The sequence below is a fragment of the Cataglyphis hispanica genome, chromosome 13 (genome assembly GCF_021464435.1).
Source record: "Cataglyphis hispanica isolate Lineage 1 chromosome 13, ULB_Chis1_1.0, whole genome shotgun sequence".
NCBI classification, from domain to species: domain Eukaryota; kingdom Metazoa; phylum Arthropoda; class Insecta; order Hymenoptera; family Formicidae; genus Cataglyphis; species Cataglyphis hispanica.
This window is the reverse complement of record NC_065966.1, coordinates 5,377,040-5,394,154: the sequence shown is the minus strand read 5'-3', so window position 1 is coordinate 5,394,154 and position 17,115 is coordinate 5,377,040. Positions and strand designations below refer to the sequence as shown.

The window sequence follows — 17,115 nt, the reverse complement described above, 5'->3', positions numbered from 1 at the left end:
ATGTGTGTCTTGTCGTCGTCGATTATACGCGGGTTCAGTTAAAGAAACGGATTTGCTCGTAAAATCGAGAGCCACAATTGGCCGGTGAAACGCCCCAATAAATTGTCGACCGGTGAATTTATTCGTGAATTAAAGCCGCCACGATGGCGACCCGATTACTCATTAATAGAGCCAATACTCACCACATGCGATAACTCGGTCGCACGTTGAATCAATTATTTCATCGTATGCCTCTTACGCAATATTGCAGACAGGTTGCAGGCTGGGTGAGAAGACTAGAATGCTCGAAGATACTGTAACATAAATAGAACGTCAACGTTAAAAAATAGTTGACAAATATTTATTTAAAAAAAAAAAAAATCAACGTCAACTTTGTCAAAAAATTACCATCCGAGATAACATCTTTTAGTAAATTTGTAATACTCTATGTATAATAATGCGACGAACGATTTGCGGACGCAATCGGTTCCACTTTGCTCCGCATGCACGGCGATTATAAGAAAACGAGCTCAACCCGTAATTACGCGCAAGACGCAAGATACCGCCGAATAACGTAATAGCCGTGTAGTGTGGCTGTTTTCGGTGTTTTCTGCGTCTGGCGTGAATAACCGGTGCAATTACCAAGTACACGAAAGGTTGCATTAACCTCCTTGACCCATCGGGATCTTTTGACCTCACCGAGGTCGGCCGATCGAGATCATGCTTATTACTCTTGAATGCCAATATACGGTCTGTCGCAAAATTTACCGTCCGTCGCGATCGCCGAAAAATGATATCTAAAACTAAATAAATAAACTAAATATATCTGAAATACAGACATTTGATAAATAAAATACATTTTGTCAAATTGCCAAAAAATCTGCGATATTAAATATTAAAAAAGCGTAGAAAAATAGTTTTTAATAAATTAACTAAAATATATTTATTTGTTACTTATTATAAAAACTGTCTTCACTTAACCGTGTAAATTAATACAACCATAATTTTATGTTCATTATGAAATTTTATAGCAGCGTCAAGAGACTCAAAGGAGCGTGGAAACGATATTTTCTCGACGACCATAACAGATATTTCTTTTTCATTGTACTTCATAATTATCGTTCTTTACACAAAGCCCGTTAAAGTCCGCTCTCTCTCTCTCTCTCTTTCTTCTTTATTTCTCGCGCATTTTGCGGCCAACAGCGGACGATATATTTTACACGCCTCGGACATTAATCAGAACTGCAACCACATTTTTGCTCGGTTGAGATTTTCAGGAGGTGGAAACTTCTTTCTCTCTCTTCCTCCCTCTCTTCTCTGTGTCCTACGTAAGAATAAACATAAAGAAGAAATCGCGAAGAAACTTCGGTCGGACGTATCTTGCGAGAGCGCGACATTAATCAACGCGATTCAACATTGTATCGTTCTTTTCTACAGCGCGACACTCAAGCTGGGAGAAGCTTTTTGCGCGTCCATCGCGGTACCAGCGTGTCCATAAAGGGAAAGGAGAGAAAATTGTGGCGCGTTATCCTTTGCGAAATTCAGCGGGGATATATACGGGAGACTATCCTTGGCACGAAGATATAAATTAATGATACTGCGCTCTCGAATTTTTCTTATCCGATGAAAGATGAAGGAAGCGTGTCGCATTCGCGCGAGAAAGTTGAGAGTTACGATAAGTTCTTAACGTAATCTTCGCGCGGGAGAGCAAGCTACTGTTTTTATTGCCTTGCGAATGGATTATCAATTTAGCGTACAAAATCTGAACGTAAAATATCCCTTGACATGAGTTGAAAAATGGAATGCTGTCTTAATAATGTCAACGCATCTCGCACGATTTGCCTTGTAATCGTTTGCGGTTCCATTGTGCAACATAAATGCGGGACGCCGTAAATATCAACGGTGAGGGAGAAAGGGTTGATCTCCTGGCACAGAGAGAACGGATCTCTCGGTATCGGTTCAGTGGTTCGAAAGACGGCGCCGTCCGTCGTGCATCGCCCTTTACATTTACAGTATTCTCGAATTCCAATAAAACGCCTTTTTGTAGCACGTCCAGAGTGTCACAGCGGCGACAAAGGGCCGGGTATTTCAGTCTGCATTTCTCAGCAAAAGACAACGACGAGGACGATGACAACGACGACGGCGAGCCTTCCTTGGAAGAGAGATGTGGTCTCACCGCTTTTTTCCTGTTACCAGTGCGAGACGCACTCCCGATTTGTCTGCTCGAATGGAAATTAGATCCGCTCTCGTTTCTCCTCTTTTCCTCCCAGGCGCATCCTGGGATTGAAAAAGAACCGAGGACTTTTATCTGCAACGTAAGCAGATTCCGTCTAAAATCTCCATTTCAGTCGACATCATACTCCACGGTTGTCTCGTACATTTGTCAGAAGACGCTTCCGAAATTATTTCAAGCCACGCGACTCGTCGCTTCATTTGGATCCCGGACAATCTAATAAAGAGAACTCAGATTTGTCTATGCAAAACTTTGTCTATGGGTGTGGATGTAAAATTGTAAATTGCTAGATTGGACATTCACAAAGATACGCCACAGAGATTGTAATATGTACTTATTGTTAGAATATATTTTGTTAGCTTGAACGTTTTGTGTTTATAAAAGTTATGACAGAAAAGAGCTTCAAAATTTTTCTTCATCTTAATATAATATATATTTTTTACAAGTTGTATTAATTTTTTTATTAAATTTGAATCAAATTATAATAATAAATATTTTTAAATTTAAAACTAAATTATTTTATCTATTTATTTATTATCATCATTTTAAGAAAATTTTTCTCTTTCTCTCTCTTTTACAATTATTAAAAAAACATTTCTCTTCATTTAATTTATGTTTGTATACGAATAGATGTTTCCAAAACTATTTATTTATCTCTTTGCGAAAGTATAATATAATTCTTTATTTTAAGTTATTCGTTATTTTTTCCTGCACACACATTCAATTTTAATTTATTTGGTCTATGTAACTATAACGTAATTGTTGAGCAAACTGCATGTCGCATCGGTTTATCACAAGACAAATCTGCGAGACTTTTGCCGGAAGCGACATAAAATAGATGAATATTGAACATGGTGCTTCGGGTCATAGAGAATGAACTCTTTCATGAAACGCGTCAACCGGACACACGGTAGCGGCAGAAAAAGAGATAGGAAGTAATTGCATTTCGCTTTGTGATCAAAGCGAATCTTTGTAATCTCCCGTATTCGCTAGTTGTAGTACTTTGTCGACTGGTCCAGACCGACGACGAAAAGTAAAACGTATTTTCTATTCGCCACTAATTTTAGGCATCAAAAAGAATCTGCCAAAGAGCGATTTAAGAATTTTCGAATCTTTTTTTGATGAAATATTTCACTCAACTTAAACATATTAAAATTGTTGAAAGATCCAATATACTATATATAATTGATAATATAATTTTTTACATATTAATTATTTGGAATTTTAACGGCTTAATGATTTCCGTTCCCCCTCTTCTATCTCAAGTTGTGTTGTCGACATTATAGACTTGACTGACAGGAAAGTAACAATGCAAGATTCATGTCGAGCCGCTTGTAGAGATCGCGAAAAGGGATAAAGCGGGGGAACGGAGCAAACAAAGAAGAGCTAATCTCCTCTTGTATGGAAAAATCGAGAGAGCGACCACTGGTGCAGACTGAGGTTTTTCGAATAAGCTATTCATTCGGTGCAATATACCGTGTTAATATAGTGCATCCCGTCTAGACGGCAACAGCCTAGTCGGGCGAAAAGTTACCTCGTTACGAATTACCTCGTGGCGAATTCCTGCGGAAAGGACCGGGAAAGAACGGATTGAATGAATTTGGAAGGTATATAATCCGTGCCGCGCTCTCGTGGCCTTTACCTGGAAATTGCAAAAAAAGAAAAGAAAAATAAAAATACTCTTATCGAAACAATAAAAGAAAATAATAGGTTTTTGCACAAACAGAAACTTAGTAAATAAATTTCAATCTACTTTCTGTGCACAAAAAAGTTTCAATCAATGAAAAGAAATTAAAGATACTTTTAGTCAAATTCTTTAGAAGAGATAACATTATCAATCACAATTCTACAAATGCAAGATCTGTGCGGCGAAGCGCTTTCGATTCGCGCGTCGTTCCTTAATAACCTGGTTTAATTAAATTCAAAGCGCACGTCCTCGTCGCTTCGATGTCCAATAACCGACGGTGGCAGTTGTGCGATGCAACCACCAAGGAAACTGGCGCAAACTCACTCGGGAGCCACGGACGACGTTATCGGGACGGCGAGAGCGAGCGCGACGGGATGTCGCACAATACGTCGCATTCAACGAACCGCGCGCGGTGTCAGTGGCACCCACGTCGATATAATGTGTAACAGTCACGGTGCATCGAGGTATATCGCTCAATTCTAGTCAATATAGGAGCCTATAATAAAGACAAGAATTCCGCGATGAGAGAATTCCCGCGCGCTGCGTTATGTTGAAATATACATCTTAACGTTCTCTGACAAGTTGAAAAATTTATATCCAAAGTATTCGTGTCATGATGTTCGCATACCGTTAAAAATATTATATGATTGGTTCGAGTCCCGTGATGATGATCCAATCCATTCTCTCTGACAAACTTTGAGATTTATTCTTGAAGTTGAGAAAAATTGACCTCTCGCTCTCGTGTTTTTTTCTTTGGAGAAATCTAAAATCCTAAAACATTAGAATGATATTCATATCTTATTTTATTTTCCATGTAAATTATGTAATATATTAGCTTTGTAATATATAATATAAAAAATATAATTGCAATTATATATATATATATATATATATATATATATATATATATATATATATATCATATTTTTGATAATGTTTAGAAACGTATTTCAAATTTCAAACAAAAATTGATTGTAGTGTCCACTTTAAATTCTCCCAACAAATTGTCATCGCTCAGATTGCTGATTTAATTTGACTCTGGGACTCTAACAAAACAAAAATGTCATTCGAGAACGCTGTTTATTAGCCTCACGAGTATTCTCACGAAAAAAAAAAACGCGCCAGTACGGAATCCTGTGCGGCGAAAAACAGCGCAATGCAAACATACATTTTCGAGGATCAGCAATTAATTCGACCACTCGGTATATTTAGCGTAGCGAGAGAGTAGCCGGGTCGGAACGGCTAGCTCTCGATAGCTTTATAAAAGGCTTTTACCAACCCAAATGTAGTAATACATGTGTGCGCACGCACATATATGCAGCTCTTTCTCTCTGCCTCTCGCAGATTACAATTTAACGTATACCGGGTGCGACAACAAAATTAGCACTTCCATCTCGCCCATCTGCCGCAATGTCCATCGTCCATTATCCACTGGCCGGATGATAATAACTGTCCATTAGCTTGGCGACGTCAATGTATAACGCAATTGGATGAGGTATCGTTTCGTTAATCAAATTCTGTAATTTACGTAAATTAGATCGATCAGGTATCGGCTTGTTACAAAATCTCGCGTTAAATCCGTGGCGATAAAATATATCTTTAAAATGCACATAATTTTTTAGATAATTTTTGCACGTGTAAAAAATTACGTGTATATAATATACATATAAAATACATTTTTTTCAAAATTTTTAATATAGAAATTTATAAGAATTATTGAGTCATTTTCTAAAATAAAGCAAGATAATATGTAAATATTTCTAAAATAAATTCTCTTCTCTTTGATAATTTAAATAATTATTACACATTGTTATCTGCTACTAATCGTTCCTAATTTAATAAACTAGATAAAATCCTTTGAATTTAATTGAATATATGGCTATAACATGCAAAACAATGTTATATCGATACTTAATCATCGTGTGACAAGCAGAGATATTTTTTTGAAGATATGATCGATATACGCTGTCGAGCATGTGTGACCATTAAATGATCGATGTCAATCCATTCATCAACACAGTCGCGACACGATGACTGTTTTTTCTATTCCATTTTTAATATAGGGTGGGATAGCATATGCAACTATGTTGCGGATATTTTATTTAATATAACGCACGAATGTGTTATCAAAAAATTCATTGCAACAAAGGTTAATTTTTAGCACAATACTGATCTTATCACAATCTTTTCAAATTATTTTAATTTATAAAAAAATCAATTAATTTAATAATTAAATATGTATCAAGATAATATCATCATATTTCGATAATTTTGTTATAAACGATTTTATTAAAAATATCTTCATCTTTCTGTATCATTATAACAAAAAATTTATATTCATGAAATTTATAGTTCGCACACTTTCTAATTAAGACGTTATTTTCGATGTTAATTATTTAAATTTACGTACAAATTAAACACGGCCTTTTCAAAATTATGCACGGTTTCATGACCCTCGAGAAAAATGTCATTATGACGCAGGTGCGAGACTCCTATTCACGTTCCGTACCTCATTAGTCCGTTTCAGAAGACTGGTCGGAATGACTAGAATTCGTCGTGAAAAGGACGGATTTCACACGACATGCGAACAGCTGATCGCCAATAACGTAAATGGGTTAACGTGTCCCCATGTATAGTACTTGAAAAAATTCGCTTTTATGTAGATGTTAAATTTTGTTTCTTTTATTTTGCTGTTTTTCTTTTCTTTTTGTTTTAGCTTAGTTTTCTGTTTCATTTTTGTATTTATACATTTGTATACCAAAGAGAATTTTTTCCCATTCATCTAATAAATAAATAAAAAGAAATAAATTTTCATCATATGTATACATGCATATTTTTTTCTCGCAACTAAAAAATATTTATAAATAATTTTATTGCAATTAAAGTATTCTAGATTTATTATTTATCAACAACAAAAAAATGTAGAGCTGCAAAAGACTTTCAAAATTTCTAATTACGTTATTTCAACGGATTAGCGGATCGCGATTGTTCTGTGTTTCGCAACGAAGGGTTAATGAACGTAATACACGTCGACGTTAGTAAATTTGGTCAACTCCGCACCCTTTCGGGTGCGTCCTGCGATCATCAGGACGACGCACCCTCCCATATTGTGTCGAGTCGAGTCGACGTGACGTATACATCTGTGATATTTTTTCCCTGTGTATGTGTGTGAGACTCTTCATGCTTTTTAATCACGAAAGGAGAAAAACACGTCGAGCCGGGAGATCAACTACCTTGGCGGAATATAATCACGCTTTCGACGTGACGTTGATAGGCGAGGCGCGCGAGTTAATAACACTAATTGTACCAGCGACCGATGCTTCATTAGATAAAGAGCTTGCCTTAGTTTACGACAAAAATGAGAATATTTTAAGAGCGAATATAAGTATGTATCAAAAGACAGATTCCTCAGAAGAGAATTTATTCATCTTTAAAAATATCCCTATTTTGCGAAAGATAATGAATGAAAAATCATTTCGATTTTATTGCGTTAAATATTAATGATTATTTTTCGTTAGTCCAACGGCTTAAACGATTATCGTCTTTAAAAATTATTTTTTGTAATATTTTTAATAAATTGTCTAAATATATAGAAAATATCATTGTACATAATGCTAGATGATTTTATTCTGTACAGATTAATAGTTAAGTGAAATGCCAGGGATGCGGGAGGGCGAGGGGAATTTGTTGTTATACGGGATGGGGAAAAAAAACGCGCGAAGACTGCGCCGGGTATTACTGAAAAAATACCATCGTTTTTATTCTCTATTAATAAAATTATAATCCTTACGTCTCTATAAGCGAATTAAATCGCGACGAGTTCTTGTCAGCCGAAGAATGCGTCGTCGTTGGAGCCCTCAGGCGTGCAATTCTGTAGCAACGGCGTCGTATTCGACATATCGCTGACGACGTCGCCGCCGACAACGCCGTTGCCGCCGTTTCCGGTTCGCGGCGGCTTCACATCCTGGCCCTGCGAGGACGACGTATCGTAGACGCCGCGGCTCGTTGTCTGTTGCTGCTGATTCTGCGAATTAATCTCGTTGTAGACCAATTCCTGGATCTTAAGCCGAACAAACATCTGCCTGTCAAGCGGCAGACTTCTCAGGGGATTTCGAACGCTCATAAGGAAGTGATAGGTATCGTCCTCGTCCTCGGATCCGATCGCCAGCCTCTTCTGCAGCGACTCGTATCGCTTTCGATCCACCTCCACGCCGTAATCATTGTCGATCGCGTCCATGAGCGTCCGCTTCCGTCCGATTACCTTGCTCATCTTCGGCGGCGGCATCACCTGATGCAGCCCATCGTCATTGGACAGCAACGACTGGCAGGAATCGCCATCCAGATCATCGAACTGCGTTTCCTCGTGGCCCTCGAGAATATCGATCTGCGGCTCAATCTGTGTGCCGTCCGGCGAGGAGCGCATACCGATCGTCCCGACGCAATTCTGCGACAGGGCGCAGCCAATCACTCTGGAATTCATTTGGTCCCGAAGGAAGAACAGACTCTTGAACCAGACCCACTTAGAGTCGTGCTCGGTGCCGCCGCCACCGTCGCATTTTCCCCGATAGGTCTTTTTCAGTTCGTTCCGGAAGTTGTCACGCAGGTGCTTCCATTTAGACTTGGCGACGTCAGCTGGAACAAAGTGGCAGAGAATGATTAATGTTTATTCATTGATAATCAATTAATTTAATTTATGTGTAAAGGAAGACCTGCTTTCATCTCTTTAACATTTTTTTATAAATCAAGAAAGGATATCGGAGAAAAAAAGGCGCAGGAGATAGACCAACATTGATTAACTGCATGTTAACATACAAGATATCAAGATGCAATATAAAATGAGCATCATATAAACGCTGTTCAATCAGTATTATCCCATGATCGATATTTAATTCAGTGTTTATTTGTCATGATAGCATACCGCGGGCACGTACTGCGTGTAAACCGCAAGTAAATAACGTATACGCTTGCGGAAAAAAGAAAGAAATCCTCGTCGACCCATCGTGTATACACGGTGGCATCAGTGTGCGACCTGGCGGCGATTCGCGCGAACTAGCAGCCTATCTCTCTCCGGTCGGCTTCTCCTCTCGAAGCGAAGCTATCGACCTGTTCCAGCGAACGAACGGACCGGTCGTTCCGGCCGGAGGGATCCCAGATCCGTTCGATTTCTCGTCATCTTTACCGACGTTCTTCTCCCGTTCTCTCTATTGGCTTTGCCGGGAATTGCATTATACATACATCGCGTAACAAGATACTTGAAACATCTTCAGGGTACTTGCGAATACAATGTACGAACCTGACGACCAATCGACTCGTACCCAACCCAACGTATCCCACCCACCCATCGAGCGGCCAACCAATCTCGCGAGTAAGCATCCACACGTGCGCACATGATACATACATAGAAACGTATTTACAAGGGCGAATACGTGGATGGAAAGAGGGAGAAAGAGGGGGAGAAAGGAGTCGTATCATCATTCATCGAACGCAGGCCGGCTATACTCACTCGACACCTCGCAAGCCCTAGCGATCTCCCGCCACATCTTTAGTATGACATCGCGGTTGTGATAGTTGACATTCTTCTGGTCCCAGATCGCGGGTCTTGCGTGCACCTCGCTGATGAGCCGTTGGAGGTCCATCGTCATCGCGCTCCTACGGCCGCCGGCGGCGTTGCATCGCCGTGGCGAGCGTTTGCCGGCTCGTCGATTGAGAAGCGTGACGCCGGCGGTGGCGACGGAGGAGGCGGCCGCCGCACGCGTGCCGCTTCCTCCGACTCGTAGCTGGACTTCTGGCCCGCTGGTCGCGGCCGCGTGCTGCTCCGAGGCGAGGTGGCGGCTTCTTGGTTTATCGACCCGCGCCGCCACCGAGTCTGACAGCCCCGCGGTAGCTGCGTTGGCGACGGCAGCGTCAGCGTCGGGCTCGAGGACGACGACGGCGTCGTCGGCGTCGGCGTCGGTACTCTCGGCTACGGCAGCGTTACCGCTCGGTGTAGTGCTGCTACGGGTAACGACGGCGACGCCGGTTGCGTCGTCGTTGCTCGTAGGGAGCCGTTGACGCCTCCTCTTCTTCCTCTTGCGTCTTGCGACGCGGCAGGTGGCAGCGACGGTCGAGGAAGTGGTGGAGGTGGTGGTATTCGCTGCGACAGCAGTGGCAGTGACAGCTGCAGCGGCGATGCTCGCGGCGATGCCGAGCCGAGCGGAGGAGCGTAAGCGGCACGAATCCAGGGCTATATCCTCGTCGTCTCGTGCGCGCGTGTCGTCCATGCACGCGCGCGGGCCAGCCGGAAAGGACGCGGCGCACACACGCGCGAGGAAACGAGGCGGCTGGCGACGACGCTGACCGATGATCCTGATTCTGTCGATGCTTGACGCTGGAGACGCTGATAATAAAGATGGATAAATTACGGCTCTCGTCCTCGGCGAGGAGAGGCGCGAGTACAAGTCGCGAAGAGGAAAGCGAGGCGAGTACAAGCGCGCGGACGCACACACACGCTCCGGCGATGTAGTGCTACTCGCGCGCGTCGCGGCCACCGCGAGGCCTTCGGCTCCGCTCGACCCCGATACTCGGCTCCGCTCGGCACCGCTCGGCGCCGCTCGACCCGCTTCGGCTCGATTCAGCGCGTCTCCGCGCGACTTTTGCGCGGCGCGGATAACGTGCTGCTGATCGCGCGCGCGAGAAAAGGAAAGAGCAGAGTCAGGGCAGATGGAGAGGAGCGGGATGACGCCGAGCGAGTAAACTACCACCGGCTCGCTAAGCGCGCAGGGGCGTGCGAGATATTTCGGAGCGTATGGCAAACTAATTGCCAACCGCGATATTGAAATACTCTAATGAAGTTACTCTGAAACTGACAGTATCCAACATAATTTGGTCAACAAAGTGGCTGAAATAACTTTCGTGAATATTGCTAATCAACCCTTAACAGCGTAGCTATTTTCTCTGTTCTCCAGCTTCCGGAAACTTTATGGAATTTTCGGATTATTCCTTTGAGAAAGAATATTCTTTGATAATAAAATAACATTGTTTTTGATTTCTCAAATATCATGCTTGAAAATTTAAACTAATTAGGCGACATAATTCCATACATGTACATAATTCCATAGAACGTTGCAGCAGCATTGACATATTGCCGCAATGTTGCTACAACATTCTGTGCTGTATGGAATATTATAACTCTCTTTGAAATATATTCTCAATCTTCATCAGTTTAAATATCAGTCTCGATATCTATTATCAGCTGATAGAGAGTCTTTATGAGCAATATTTCAATTCTGCTTTTTTTTTTCGTAAATTAAATCGCGAAGAAATGGTCCGCTTTGGACATGTCACGCAAACAAGACGTACTTCGCCGAATGCACCTTGGCGTTTAACTCGCGTCCGCTACTGAATGGGCGTGCGGTCGCAGTCGCATCGTCACCCGCAGAGGCGCATCCGCTCAGCTCGGCTTTATCTCCGCGTCGCGTCGCGCAGCATCCAGACAAACGCGCTCGTCCTCCGCTCGTTAGCGTGACTTCCCTCGACCTAGCTCGACTCGTTTCGGCCGACCTCGGTCTGGGCCGTGGTGATCCGCATAATGTCCAGCATCCAATCTGCAATTCGGTGGCTGTAGTCTCGCGGCCGTGACTTCTTAGCTCTGAAAGCAAACAGAAAATAATCAATGAGAAAATGTCTCGTTGTCAATAAAAATTCAATAAAAAATGTTACCCTTGAATAATTTAGATTATTTCTTGTATAGAAAGATCAGAGTTTAAGTAATTATATAATTTTAATGATTCTTTATATATTGAGAGAAAGATTACAATATATATTGATAGATAATATATATTGATATTTAATTTATTTTATTTTATAATTAAAATGTCATTATATAAATGTCGCGAATTGCTAGGATCGAAGTTCGTTAATTTTTAAATACTTTAGATACTCTAATTAAATTTTCCAATTGACCCATTAAATCATTTGAGCGTAGCGCGCGAAAATACATGCTCCACAGCACGTAGCATCTGTACAAATACGAGTTAATTTTATTCATTCAATAGGTGCGCAGCTGAGACGGCGGCACTTCTTGTCGCTCCTCTAGTAACCTTGTTCCATACAATCTTGCTTCGTGATTCGCACTTCTATTAATAGTAACTTTGCGAAGTATCCAAGGATCTAACCGATGTAAAGGATTCGCGAACTGATGCATCTGCAAGACCAATCGTAAAATCAAGATTTATATCACAAGCAAGCAATCGTGTTATCGGAAATTTATCTTACCAATGAAATATAAGATCATCGAGAGAGCAAATATATACGTGTATGAAGGAAAAATTGACGGATGCTCTAAGAGAAATAAAAAATATGAAAATACAAGCTTGTCTTTATTTTACAATCCGGACGAGAGGTTTTCGCGTAATATCTTGACATGTGTATGGAATCAATTTTATTGGCACATCTGCGCGATTCAGAGGAAATTAATTTTCTTCGAATTCGACATCTCTCTCTTTCGCGACATCAGCGTTTTCATAAAACGTATCCTTCCTGCACAATTTAACTGCGCGCTATCTTCTAATCTCACGATTTCTCGCCTCAGCTTTATCTCCGTTTTGTCGCATTTCTCCATATACGATTCGTCGTCGCGCCACGTACTAATCAGCGTCCAACTTGAAGTAATCTGTCGGCGTGTCTCATATCAATTTCTGCTTAGCCGGCAAATACAAAGAGACCGAAGGAAAAGGGAAAATCCCCGCTAGTTATATCTGTCCTTGTCTCTGCGAAATTTCGGATTAATAATACTGCTGTGAGCTCAACAGCTGAGCCAGCTTGATTTCGAGATAAAGTTATACATCCTCGTTTAAGATTTGCTACTATCACGAAACTTTGACACTTAAAATTGAGAGAAAGAGCATATACGAATAATTGTTATATCTCGATAATCGAAAAATAATCGTTTAAATTATGTATTTTCCTCAAATTGATAAGTATTCCGATATCTTAAAAAAACAAAAATGTTGAATCTCATATAATTGCGAAAAGAGAGATTCATCATTTCAAAAATATAAATCAATCAAATCAAATCTTAAAACTTATAATTTTGTATCAATAATAGATGCTGCTAATTTAACAATCCTGTAAAATTAATGATTCCCAAATTCAATTGAAACTCTATCATACGAGAAGTCAGATTTCTGACAACTTTCAGTAAATTCGTCATTCAAATACGGCGAATCAGCATCAGCGATATGCTGCGCGACGCAATAGCAAGTGACAGTACAGTTCATAATCCTTCGGCATGCAGGTATCACGATCAATAGTAGACAGCGATGCTGGATACTGATACGCGAAGATGGACAATAGCGGCGGTTTGCTCTCGGTGCGCTCTATATAGAGTATCTGATCCAGTATGTGAAGCATATATAAGCCAGATAGGTATGCCTCGGCATCATCGCGGATAATGCAAGCATGCGTCTGTCACGTACCGTGCGATACGTCCTCTCGACAATTGAGATATTGCGGACAGTTCTCGCAAGCTAGAATCCGCAAGAATGACAAATCTTAATTTATATATATGTCACATTCATTCAAGTTTTGTAAAAAACAAGTTCGCGCGATATGCACATGTACAGAAATTTTTTTAATAAGGATTAGAGAGATAAGTATTTTATATAAGAATATATAATATCGCATATATAAATATAAATAAATTAAATAAAAAATAAAAAAAAAAATAAGAAAATGGTTTAAGACAGAAATCTACTTCAATCCTTTTCTACTTCACATGTAACGTTATACAAATTTTCAATGTTGTTCCAACAATACAAATGTATATACACTGACAGTACTCTATGAATATCAGTTAAATTTAAGTGAATAAATAGAGGCTCCTATATGTGTATATCCAAATACACCTGGTAACAGGCAACCATCGTCGCATAAGCGTATTAATGTATAATATTCACTAAGGATAAAGAGATATATGCGTGCTATTATTTTCACAAGCTTTTAGTATTGTTAAATTAATTTCTCTTCAATAATAAAATACAACAATAAATAAATACCGCCCGTTATGTAAAAAAAATTAATATTAATTATATATATATTTTTTTAAATATTTTATATAATATTTTTTAAATATTTGGAATTATTTGGACGTTGCTCTCTCTCTTTCTCTTCTCTCTCTACATTATTAATATATTGACTCCCATTAGAAATTTTCAATTCAATAATTCAAAGATCAAAAGGCATCAGTAATCAACAAGAGTAATTAGATACAGCAGGATGGACAAAACGAGGTATCAGTATATTAGTATTAATATTAGCATCTGGCGTTATCGATCCGGCGATCCGTGCTCGCGATATCCGCAATATTATATATATAAACAAGAGCTTCGCATACACTCCTCGCGATATCCCCGGAGACGATCCCGTAGATTTTCATGGAGCCATCTCTATGCAGATTACGCTATCGCCTTTCGCGAGACTGATACAATGGCGCCAAGATGCAACGTGCCTGAGAAACTTGGCTAAGTTTAATAAGATTAAGCGGTGCGAGTTGGGTGCGCCAAGTTACAACTTAACAATGTCATAAGTAATGCATATTGATCGATACTTTAGGTAGGCTCGACGTTATTCATCACTTGCTTGTCGAAACTAGCCTAGCTCGCTAGTAAATACGAAATACGTCATGAAATATTTTTCAGCTTTCTCTCTCTCTCTCTCATATTTCTTGGACAGATTAGATTGTCAAGATTTACGATCAAAATGATGTTCAAAGATCACATTATCTTGTGAAATATTAAACTGCTTATCGTGCACTTGTTGCAGAATTGTTAAATGATAAAAAGAGAAATAATGTTATGTATTATATCAGTTGAATAATTTATACATTTTCAAGAATACTTCATATTCATAAGTCAATTAATATTTAAAAATAAATTATACATCTTTTTGCAAATTATTTGCTAATTACTTGAAATAATGAAATATTTATAAATCGGTTATCATAATATAATTATGGCAAATTAAATGCTAGTATTAAAAAAGACTTTGTATTAAAATTTCTACATTAAAAAATATTCTATATTAAGAAAAAACACTCACTAATTCAGATGTAAATAATTTTCATGTTTTATTTTTGAAACACAAAATAATGAATGTTCGATAAAATGACAAAGATTAATAGAGCTGCAGATCCAAGGTATCAACCAATTTTTTTATCGGCGATGCGAAATTTGGTCGCGGTATCTTTTCGTTCCATTCATCGATCTTCGCACCAAAAATCTTCATAGAACGATCCTCAATGTCTGACAATACGCGTTGTCGGAAAATTATTGTAACTGCTTTAGTCAGAACGTTTAAAACAGGATCCAAAAGATGACCCTCAAATTTGATATCGTATTTTCTGCGAAAAAAAAAGAAAGCTGTTTTATCGAAAAAACTATGCATAATATGTACAAAATTCGTGCTTATATAGATCATAGTAACTTGTACTTAATCATAAATTAGATACACATCTAAAAAAGTAAAATTAACTTGTGATTTACATTAAAATTTTCAATATCGTTGAATTCGACGAATAAAAATGAGATACGTTTGCGATCACAAACATCAATAATTAGATACGAAAATCAATAAAATGCGATCTGGAGGAACTAAAATAAAGTCCGACAACTATTTTTACATGGTGATTATTGTTTTTCGATTAACCGATTAGGCTATAATTTCAGATACCGCATTGTGATTATTATCTGCTTGCCCTTTTGATTTTGCGCACCTGCTAAATATTGTACATTTATCGCCATCACGAAAACAACTCACTGTATCAACTGTAAACAACTCAAGCGCTATCTCCGTGAGTCGATACAATATGTGATTTATGACATTGAGAATTGATAAACATTTCATCGTGCTCAATATTTACATGATGGTCTCAATTTTCTCATTTCTACTGTCTTTTTTCATATATCTATGCTTGGAAGTTATAGAGAAAACGTAAAAAGCAATATTTACCTGACTTCCGAGAACTTAATGGAATCGAGATGTATATAATAATTAGCTAGATCAATCGTCAATTTGATATTAACGTCCAGATTGTAGAAACGAGCATATACGTCACCTTTCCTCTTATAAAAGAGGTATTTTAGATAATATTCGTAGCTACACTGAAAATTAAACAAATAAAAGTCGAAAGATACACTTCTTTCTCTTACAAATTGTCGCAATGCTTTAATATTGATTAGCATTATTGTATCAATCTCATTTTCTTACGTCTAAAACGTCAAATCCCAAATCCATATCCAACGTTAAACGTTTGTTCTTGTAAATTCCAATTACATGCTTGGTGCGTTTTATTGTTGATAAGTTTTGCAGCCATCCTTTGTTGAGTTCGACCTTTCCTTTAAACGATCCAGGCTAAAATATTATTTATAAATGTTTAGTTTCTATCAAGATCAGAAAATAATCAAGAGAAAACAGAATTTATTATAAGTTGAATAGTTACTCACCAAATGTGGGAAAATACTTTCGAGAAAGTCTGCTACTTGCGTAGGATCTAATCCATTTTCCAAAATAAACTCACGTATTGAAGGTAACAGAGCATCGATTTGATCATCAAGAATCACTTTTTTTTCATCATTTGCAAAAATGAGACTGTACAATATAAAATTACGCACTTATTGAACGCTTCATTTATAACTCGTTTAAATCGAATTAAAAGTCATAGTTAACTAAGATAAATTTAAGTTCACAATATAAAAATTTCAAAATTGTTTTTAAGAAATTTCAGAGGTGCATTTATTGTATAATTAATTGCAAATTCGAGGGATATTAAAAATAGGGAAAAACTAATTGTTGCCCTTTACTAGACATGACTTTAGAAGATAGTAAACTAACAAAATCACGCAAACGTGATTTATTAGCATACAAACTTACGAGCTCTGCTCGGCTGTAGGTTTGCCGTGCACCAGCCCTATGATTGCGAGAAGAAAAGCTAATTGCATTTGACCGGCCATGATTACACTGACAATTCAACTACTGGAAAATTTGACAAACTCCTCTATTTTTATTGTCAATCCCTGCCATCTGACCACATCTTATCGATTTGATAATTTAATCGATTGACTTCAACCGGTAGCGATAGGAAGTATATCTAATTAGATATCACGAGACTAAGAATTTTCGTAATCCATAGATTATCAATTTTTTTTATAATAAGCGTTACCATATAGATTGAAAATAGATT

General features: G+C 38.7%; 2 protein-coding genes across 4 annotated transcripts; both read right to left on the bottom strand.

The window, feature by feature from the left end:
• Positions 1-4,900: 4,900 nt before the first annotated feature.
• LOC126854235 (uncharacterized) lies at positions 4,901-11,533 on the bottom strand. 3 transcript variants are annotated; one of them, XM_050600764.1, is made up of 4 exons: positions 11,238-11,533; positions 9,403-10,275; positions 7,690-8,531; positions 5,179-5,416 (listed from the first exon to the last, which is right to left on the bottom strand). In XM_050600764.1, exons 2-3 carry the CDS (start codon positions 10,157-10,159, stop codon positions 7,726-7,728), a joined length of 1,563 nt encoding a protein of 520 aa, XP_050456721.1. In that variant the 5' UTR covers positions 10,160-10,275; positions 11,238-11,533; the 3' UTR covers positions 5,179-5,416; positions 7,690-7,725. The 3 variants fall into 3 exon arrangements, with proteins under 3 accessions (XP_050456720.1, XP_050456721.1, XP_050456719.1); XM_050600763.1 differs by lacking the exon at positions 11,238-11,533 and having other exon boundaries at positions 4,901-5,416; positions 9,403-11,053; XM_050600762.1 differs by lacking the exons at positions 5,179-5,416; positions 11,238-11,533 and having other exon boundaries at positions 7,635-8,531; positions 9,403-11,053.
• Positions 11,534-14,984: 3,451 nt separating this feature from the next.
• LOC126854269 (uncharacterized) lies at positions 14,985-17,009 on the bottom strand. The gene is made up of 5 exons (XM_050600846.1): positions 16,806-17,009; positions 16,379-16,523; positions 16,143-16,286; positions 15,885-16,036; positions 14,985-15,276 (listed from the first exon to the last, which is right to left on the bottom strand). Exons 1-5 carry the CDS (start codon positions 16,883-16,885, stop codon positions 15,051-15,053), a joined length of 747 nt encoding a protein of 248 aa, XP_050456803.1. The 5' UTR covers positions 16,886-17,009; the 3' UTR covers positions 14,985-15,050.
• Between the last annotated feature and the right edge of the window lie 106 nt (positions 17,010-17,115).